At 33.6% G+C, this 9,551-nt stretch overlaps 1 protein-coding gene across 1 annotated transcript in view; it reads right to left on the reverse strand.

The window, feature by feature from the left end:
• Positions 1-1,841: 1,841 nt before the first annotated feature.
• The window catches only part of LOC120429009 (uncharacterized), an 11,629-nt gene continuing 3,919 nt past the window's right edge, over positions 1,842-9,551 (reverse strand). The window contains exon 2 of the mRNA XM_052706012.1: positions 1,842-1,903. Within this exon, the coding sequence (XP_052561972.1) occupies positions 1,842-1,903 (62 nt within the window). The remainder of the gene's footprint in view (positions 1,904-9,551) is intronic.

A 9,551-nucleotide genomic window follows, 5' to 3' on the forward strand; every position in this document is an offset into this window, starting at 1 on the left:
TTAGAATTTTTAAATCTAAGATGGCGGTCAATGTGGCAGTGACGAAATATTTCTAATTTGACTAATATGAGGTCGTAGAACTCGAATTTAATGTTTAAAGCAAGAAAAAGAAAAAAAAACGAAAAAAAAAATTATTCGAATTCCCATACGAACATTCGGCTATTCGAACTTCGGATAATCGAAACTTCGGATAATCGAGGCTTCGGATAATCGGGTCTCGACTGTACTTTATCTTTTACATATTATTGAATTTTTTATATCAAAGCAAAATTTAACAATCTTGTCCAGCCAAAATAATTGAGATAGCTTTAAAATTTAAAATCACGGAAATCTTCAAATTCCACGAATTTCACGCTGTCCGCGAATTCGTGAAAATTCACTAACCCTAATCATAAGTAATATTTTGGACCTGCTTGTAAAGCTTCAGCTCAAAGCAAAAAACAGTTTTTTCGCCCCGTAACCTGGATTTAAAAAAAAACTTGCCTAATGATAGCTATGTAATATTACACGCAAAAATATGTAACTAACTTGACCCAAAATTTTAAGCAGATATAATCGTTTATCCTTTGCACTCTTCAATGATCTGAAAACCGTGCGGGCGTAGGCGCCAGTACTCACTACTCACTGGAAAAGCTGTAGACACTGAACTGTAATGTTAAGTGAGTTTTCTCACAGAGGTGTGAAATGCATGCAATTTTACCATCAAGTGTTTTGTTTTGTATTTCGTCTACGCAAAATTGTTAGTTTCGTTTACAAATGTGACATTTATGATTTTTAAATGAAGTTCATCGTGGAAGATTGTGGTGGATTGAAAAGATTTGCTCTAATTGGATTCCGCGAAAACTCACTAAGCAATTACTCCGAGGAGGAAGAAGGGCTGCCCGCGGCAACTAATTGCAAAGTATGAACCACTAGGCAGAACCTTCTTGGAAAGTTTACCACGAGAGCGATGGGTTTTGTGATAAGTTTGAAGATGTTTTGTTTTAGTTGGGATTGTTATGGAAATATTGTGGAAAATTATTTATGAAAGCATAACGCTTCAATTTGGATGCATACTATCGAAATTATTTTAGGCAAATGAGGTTCGGTATTGTTCCTCGTCAACTTTGAAAGATGATTTCTCAACTGTTGATTTCCGTAAAATGAACATCTTAGTGTGCAAAACAAGCAATTTCGTCCAACTTCAAGAAACGCGATTGTCGTCGCAAATCGAGAGCATCGTCGGCAAGGAGCTTGCTCGCGTTGGAGTCATTATGTAACGCGTCGTTTCAGGCGTATTGAACAAGCAAGCAAGTGTCTGTGTGACTGTCTTTTCTTCTTTGGACTATCTCTGGTTGAACATTGTGAGTGGGAAATGGGCACAAGACCACAGCCAGTCAGCCTGGGGCTGGCTAGAAAGGCAAACCAAAGCTGCAACGCTGAAAGACTCGAACAAATGACTCATTTGCCCTGCTTGTTACTCCGGGTCAGTGGCCCCTAATGGAGGGGGCCCATTTGCTCTAGTTGGACCCAGCGGGAGGGACAGAATGGGGTCATTTGCAGATGCTCGTTACGGCGATGGGACATTTCTGACGAAGAGGCAGTAGTTTAGATAATGGCCCTCAGTTCCAGTATCCGGGAAGTTAACCTTAACCAACCTCGGTTGACCTACTTTGGTGGGCAAACAAATCATGACCTACACCAAAACGCATTCGCGTTAACTTTGGATGGGGGGGTTTCCCAGCTAGGCGTTTCAACTCAACTCCGGTTGCAGCGCGTCGGCAACCTCGGTGTGTATGACTCACGTGTATCACCTTAAGCCAAACCAAAACTGTTAACGACGTGATGCGATTAACACATCGCTAGATCTTGAGCATTACACCTCCGACGATCGATGGTCTTCGGCAACTGGTTTGTTGACGTACTGGAAGTTGGTGACGTTTTTGGTGCAAGTGAAAGACAGACAATCGCAAAATTGAGTTGGGTAACGTGCTTGAATAGAATCAATTTAAAAAGTTCTCTGTCATATTGGTTATGTGTAACATAACCATCTGCACCTTTTTTGTATTTTTTTTTCAAATTTCTTTAATATTTATGTGTGTTTTTACTTCTTTCAAACACGAGCAATGTTAAAGCAAGATGTGCGACAAAAAGCCGATTGACATAAGGTCGAAAAGAAAAAAAGGTCGAAAGGACAACAATTCGAATGCCAAAACATCTTAAGACATAAGGTCGAAAGGACAAAAATTGAAAAGTGGCCTAATTATCTGATTTGTAAAATTAAAATAAAAAAATTGACATTTTTTAAGAAAAAAAGAATGCAAAAATAATTGTTTTTTTTTTTTTGGAGTGAAGTGAAGTTTTTTTTTCAAGCATGAGCAATTCTCAACCAAACCCGGAAATGGATTTTACTTGTATTTTTTTATTTGGCTCAAACTTTTTATTTAGCCTTCCCTATGATCAAAGAAGTAAATTTGTGGCATTGGTTTACCCATAAAAGTCTCCATACAATTTTGGCAGCTATTCATAGAAAATCGGTACGTAGATATTCGAAAATCTGTAACTTTTCAAATATTTTTTTTATTGATTTGGTGTCTTCGGCAAAGTTGTAGGACTACAGTCGTTCCTCGGTTTAGCACCGCATATGGGGGATGCAAAACCGAGGCGTGCATAACATTGGCTATAATCCTATGAAAAATCATCCAAACTTTAAAAAAATATAGTGTTTTGGAATCGGGATGATGTCAACTATCCATTGCTATTATAATTACAGTGGACTCTCTCGTTGTCGATATTGAAGGGACCGTCGAGAGCGGGAGTAATCAAATTATAAAATGAAAAATCAAAGCAATCTATTTGAAGGGACTGAACAATTTATTGACAGCTGGAGCAATATTGATATCGAGAAGATCGACAGCCAGAGAGTCCACTGTACAAGAAAATTTTCACAAAAATACGTTTTTAATGCAATTGTGACTCGAAAAAAAAACCCTTAAAATTTTTGTTATTTCAATATGGGTATCAAATGATCGGTATTTTTCAAACATTTCGAAAGTAATAGCAATTTTTTTGAAAATACTAAAAAATTTCACAAAACCACGTGTTTTCTAAAAAAATACTCCAAAATTCAGTATTTTACAATATGGGTAAAAAATAATCGGGATTTTTTCATACATTTCGAATTTTTAAACATTTTTTTAAATACTTAAGAAAATCACAAAACTACGTATTTTCGAAAAAATACAAAAAAATAAATTTTCTACAATATGGGTATTAAATGATCCGGAACTTAGAAAAAAAAATAAAAATTATAACGCATTGTTTTTCAAATACTCAAAATTTTCACAAAATTACGTATTTTCGAAAAAATACTCCAAATTCCAGTTTTTACAATGTATGTATCAAATGATCTAGATTTGTTCATACATTTCGAAAGAAGTTACAAAAAAATTGGAAAATACCCAAAAAATTCACAAAACTACGTATTTTTTAAAATAATATTCAAAATTTAAGGATTTTACAATATGCGTATCAAATAATCGGGTTTTTTTAAACATTCTGAAAGTTATAACACAATGTTTTTAAATACTCATATTGTAAAAAACTAAAATTTTGAGTATTTTTTCAAAAATACGTAGTTTTAGAGTGCTCAAAAATTTGTGCTCTTGCTTTTAAAATGTATCAAAAATCCAGATCATTTTGAACCCATATTGTAACAAAAAAAATTATGAGTATTTTTTTTTCAAAAATACTTAGTTTTGTGAAAATTTCGAGTATTTTCAAAAAATGGAGTTATTACTTTCGGAATGTATCAAAAATCCCGATCATTTGATACTCAAATTTTAAAAACTGTAATTTTGAGTATTTTTCGAAAATACGTAGTTTTGTGAAAATTTGGAATATTTTTAAAAATTGTGTTATGACTTCGAAATGTATGAAATAAATTCTGATCATTTGATACCCATATTGTTAAAAACATAGATCTTAAGTATTTTTTCAAAAAAAAAAGTAGTTTTGTGAAAATGTTGAATAATTTAAAAACTTTTTTTATTACATTTGAAATGTATGGAAAAATCCCGTTAATTTGATACCCATGTTGCAATAACAATAATTTTAGATTTTTTTTTGAGAAACATTGCATTTTCAAAATACAGGAAAAGTACGAAGTTTTGTGAGAATTTTCAGGTAATTATAAAAGCAATGGATAGCTGTCATCGTTCCGATTTCAAAAAACTATAATTTTCAGAAGTTTAGATGATTTTTCATAGGATTATAGCCAATGTCTCCCATATAGCCAGAATCCCATAAGCTCTGTGCTTCAGTTAAGCACTGCGTCGTGCTTAACCCAGGTAGGTGAACGAATCGTAACCGGGGCAGTGCAGAACCGAGGCGTGCAAAACCGGGGCATGACTGTTTTCAGAAAAAAATTGTTAAACGTGAAAAAAATGACATTTTATGAACCGACGAGTTATGATTTTTTTTAAATAGTGATTTTTATACCAAATTGAAATCTTGTACTTAAAATTTTTTGACCTCAGTTTTTATGTAAAATCAAATTTGCAATCGAAAAGTACTTTACAATTTTTTTGATTAAGTGCACCGTTTTCAAAATATAACCATTCAACGTAAAATTTTGTCCGAAAAATTCTGTTTTTTTTACTTTTTATAAAAGTGTCCATAATTGTCAATTCCTTAAATATTTTTTCGAAAAGTTCACTAAATTTCCTACAATTTCGTCTAAGAAACATAAAAAGTTGATTTGGGTCCTATGGTATTAAATATTATTCTTGGATTGTTTTGCATGACTATTCATGGTAGAAGAAAGCGTATCAGTTCACAATTGGATAAATCTCATACTTTTTTCCAAAAATCCGGATCTTCCGGTGGCCTGTACTCCGGCCGCCAGTCCGCGCAGTGCGATTTTTCATCGGATTATTTTTCCTGGTGCGAAAACGAAGCTTTTGGTGTAAAGCAATCGATGGTTTGCGCGAAATCATGTGGCGGTTATTTTTTAGGCCCTTTGTCCCACTGCACAGTGGTCCAGATCGCAAAATTAAGTGGAAAATGGATTTTCCGACAAATGGTTAAGTTTTGGAGCTTTGGTGTCTTCAGAAGAGTTGTTGCATATGGAAAGGGGCAACTTTTGGTTTGGTTGAAAATTAGGGTGGTTCACGATTAGGGTGATTTTGGAAATCTAACTTTACAGGAATATTTTTGGGATTTTTTTCGTCTGGTAGAAAGTTGACGGGCTTGCCAATCCAAGCAGCTTTGTCGAAGACACCAAAATTTTATCTCGTAATCTACGCCTTCTACGACAAAATATATAGAAAGCATCTGAGCAAACCTTCAAAAATCAGTTTTTTTAACGTGGCAATTCAGGGTTAAGTTTTAGAGAAAAGTGGTATTCAGAGCACTTTTAGAGCTCTAAAAAACAAACATTTTTATTATCTGACAAGTCAATTTGGACTTAAGGGTCAAAAGTTACAGCGATTTTAAGGTAAAAAATATGCAAATTTAAAACTTAAATATCTCGAAAAGGCGCAAGCCAAATTTTAAGCACTAGGCTGCATTTGAAAGAAGAGATCCAGCACTACAAACGTTGAAAAAATCTCAGGGGTGTTTTTCTTTAAACTCGAGATATCTTCATTTGAAAAAGTCTAATTTTCAAGGGAAAACCTTATGGGACCACCCTAACGAATTTCGAAAATTGTCCAAATATATGTTTTTCCATGTAATTTTGCCCGCTGAATCTGAATCTGCCCTCAGAATTGACCGAAAGTGTCGAAAAATCGATTTTTGGTCATATTTTGGGTTTAAATGATAATTTTACATGGAAACCCAAAATATGACCAAAAATCGATTTTTCGTCCCTTTGGGTCAATTCTGAGGGCAGATTCAGATTCAGCGGGCAAAATTACATGGAAAAACATATATTTGGACAATTTTCGAAATTCGTTAGGGTGGTCCCATAAGGTTTTCCCTTGAAAATTAGACTTTTTCAAATGAAGATATCTCGAGTTTAAAGAAAAACACCCCTGAGATTTTTTCAACGTTTGTAGTGCTGGATCTCTTCTTTCAAATGCAGCCTAGTGCTTAAAATTTGGCTTGCGCCTTTTCGAGATATTTAAGTTTTAAATTTGCATCTTTTTTACCTTAAAATCGCTGTAACTATTGACCTTTAAGTCTAAATTGACTTGTCAGATAATAAAAATGTTTGTTTTTTAAAGCTCTAAAAGTGCTCCGAATACCACTTTTCTCTAAAACTAAACCCTGAATTGCCACGTTAAAAAAACTGATTTTTGAAGGTTTGCTCAGATGCTTTCTATATATTTTGTCGTAGAAGGCGTAGATTACGAGATAGAATTTTGGTGTCTTCGACAAAGTTGCTTGGATTGGCAAGCCCGTCAACTTTCTACCAGACGAAAAAATTCCCAAAAATATTCCTGTAAAGTTAGATTTCCAAAATCACCCTAATCGTGAACCACCCTAATTTTCAACCAAACCAAAAGTTGCCCCTTTCCATATGCAACAACTCTTCTGAAGACACCAAAGCTCCAAAACTTAACCATTTTTCGGAAAATCCATTTTCCACTTAATTTTGCAATCTGGACCACTGTGCACTGTGCTCTGGTAGATGAGATACAGCGGATAAATTTTCTAATGTCAATATCTCAGCAACTAATGGTCCGATTTTCAATGCTGTATACAATATTTTGAATTTTTTTAAATCAAGGCTAACATTCCAAAACAGCGTAATATTGAATATTTGGCCCTATTAAAATGTTAGTCTTGATTCCAAAATTTTTAATTATTTTTATAAAGTTTTGGTTATAGTTTGAAAACGGTGCACTTAATAAAAAAAAATTAAAAGTTTCAATAGCAAATTCGATTTTAAATTAACAAAAATGAGGTCGAAAAATTTTAATTACAAGATTTTTTTTTTTTTTACAAAATCACCATTTAAAAAAAATTATAACTCGTCGGCATAATTTTGGTTCATACTTTTGAATGGCTTAAAACAGTTTTTCTCAAAGTGGGGTACGGCGAGTTCCTGGAATGGCAGTGGGCCCCACTAGGCTCCACCGTTGTTGTATGGGAGTGGGGCCTGGGCAAAAATAGTTTGGGTATAAGTGGCTAAAATGATGCGGGGGTTTGTCCCCTTAAACATATGAAAAAGATCAAAAAATAAAAAAATACGTCTTTAAGAAATTGATTTTTTGTGAAAAAAGTTCCGTGAACCTCTTTCTTTCCTACAAAGATTGAGCCAAATCAAAAAAATATATGTAAAATCCTTTTGGTGTAGAAAGTTGCTCAAGTGTTCTAAATTTGTAGGTGTTCGGAATATGAATGCTTATTGCTGATAACTGCCAATTCAAAAATCGTGTTGGTTTTGTTGCTACTCACCGCGTGATGGACGATTGATATACGAAACATGAGTGCAATCAAACAACCTTAATTTAATCGCCCACCGGTATGCAACAACTTTTGCCGACTTTCCTCAAGCTTCGCGTCTAGACCATTCAGTTTGTTTAAAATTTTTCCACCCCGCTCCAGCCCAAGAAACACATTCAATTTTAGTGGTTATAAATTTGCCTCTAGTGGCATTTTAATGACTTTTTCCTTGAAGTAATGCGAGCTAGCTTCATATTTCGCAATTCACTCTAACCACGTCTTGCTATTTTGGAACTTTTTTTTGGGAGTGCCAATGCCATACACTTTGTCTTCATTTAATTTTAATCGGCACAGAAGAAAGGACAGACGTTGCGTGGCCCTTTTCGTGCTTCACCGAAATTGGTGCAAAATCGTCCTTCTTCCACGAAGGACCTTGTTGATGAACTGCCACGACGACATTCTGTGTGTGCCACAAAATGGGAAAACATTTCCTGTCGAGCGAGCAAAAAAAAAAAAAAAAAAGATAGACAGAGACTTGAGGCCGGGAAAAGCTGTCATCGGAAATGAGTGGTCTTTTCATGCGTTGTAATTAGGAGTGCTTTTCGAGTGCTATGGGAAGACCCGAGAACGTGATCCTTGCTAAACTGGCAAAAGGTCGACAAAAGGTACTTTTCAAAGCGGCATTTTCCGTGGTGCCCTGACGTGTTTCCAATTAGGGAAAGAATTTTTTTTGAATTTTGACCAGAGCAGAGGATGTTGTCATGCAGTAGTTAAGGGAAGTAAGAAAAGGTTCGAAGCACTAGTGGGTTTCCGATCAAATTGTTGCCTCAGGCAATGGTGTAAGATGGTAAGGAAAAAAATTCTTTCAAATTGACTTTTTTTTCAAAACTATCAAAATTCAACTTACCAAAATTTGAATTTTCAAAGATTTTAAATAAAATTTTGCATATGATTTTACTCGTGGAACATTGGAAAATGCATTTGAACTGCCCCGTAATTTCACTTCAAGCGTAGTTAAAGGTCCCAACAATAATGTTCTGTATTCATATTGATCCAGGAATTTGCCATTTTCTTTGGCAATGTTTAAAAAAAGTTTTATTTTTCCTTCAATTTTAACGAATTTCTCTCTAAAACCCAACTAAAAAAAATCCTTCAACATCAACATTATCATCTTCTTGGCAACTTCTTTCAAGATATTTTTTTTAATAATTAGTTTTTCTTACTTCAGTTCCAAGATACAGTCATTTCAGTAAAATAAAAATGCCTTTTTTTTCAAAAGTTTGAAGTTTGAAAATTGTTCATTTTTGTTGCTCTAAAATTACTGTATCTCGAAATTTAAATGAAAAAAAAAACTATTTTTTCAAAAATTTTACAGAACGAAGTAGCCTACCAGATTGGTATTATTATCAAATTGCTACAATTGAATTTCAGAGAAAAATCTAAAAATTTCAAGCATTTAAATCGGAGCAATTTGAAAACAGACAATTTTTCAGTAAATCGTGAGTTATAAACCATTTTTGAGAATTTGGGAAAGATTTATTAAAAGTTTGTTGTTTTGTGTAATACATATCTTTCAAATTATCTTTAATACTATTGAAGTCACTACCGCAAACTAGGGCAAATCGCGTCTACAGTCTGAATAGGGCAGTAGGAGTAGGGTAGTTACACTTCCACAATTTTCGCAAATTTTTAGTTTGTTCTGATTAATTTCCAGTAAAAAATTAACTAACAAAAAGTAAATTCTTATAAGACATAGAAAGCAAAGTTAGGTTAATAAAATTCATTGAATAAAATAAAATAATTGTGTTTTTTTTTAATTAAGTCAATTTTGAACCGGAAAATGGGCTGTATTTTTGATTTTTTTAAAGACAATCTCCACCCAAAGTCGAAAAATACATATTTTTTTAATTTCAATTTGAATGTTTCTTTTTTCAGAAAGAATTTTCAGCTATATTGTAACATTTTATTTCCTAAAACTTTATTTAAAATGAATTATATTTCAAGTGTAAAAAAGGTTTGAAAATTAATTTAATTGCTCGTTTTTCAAAAGTCAAGTTTAAAAATATCAGTTAAACATTTAACGTAAACATTTTTTTTCCTTTTTTGAATTTGATTTTTTTTTCAAGATTAAAATGGTGGGAGAGGGGGTAATATGCACCCCCGGGGAAAAATGCACCCTC

The sequence above is a fragment of the Culex pipiens genome, chromosome 1, assembly GCF_016801865.2.
Source record: "Culex pipiens pallens isolate TS chromosome 1, TS_CPP_V2, whole genome shotgun sequence".
NCBI lineage: Eukaryota > Metazoa > Arthropoda > Insecta > Diptera > Culicidae > Culex > Culex pipiens.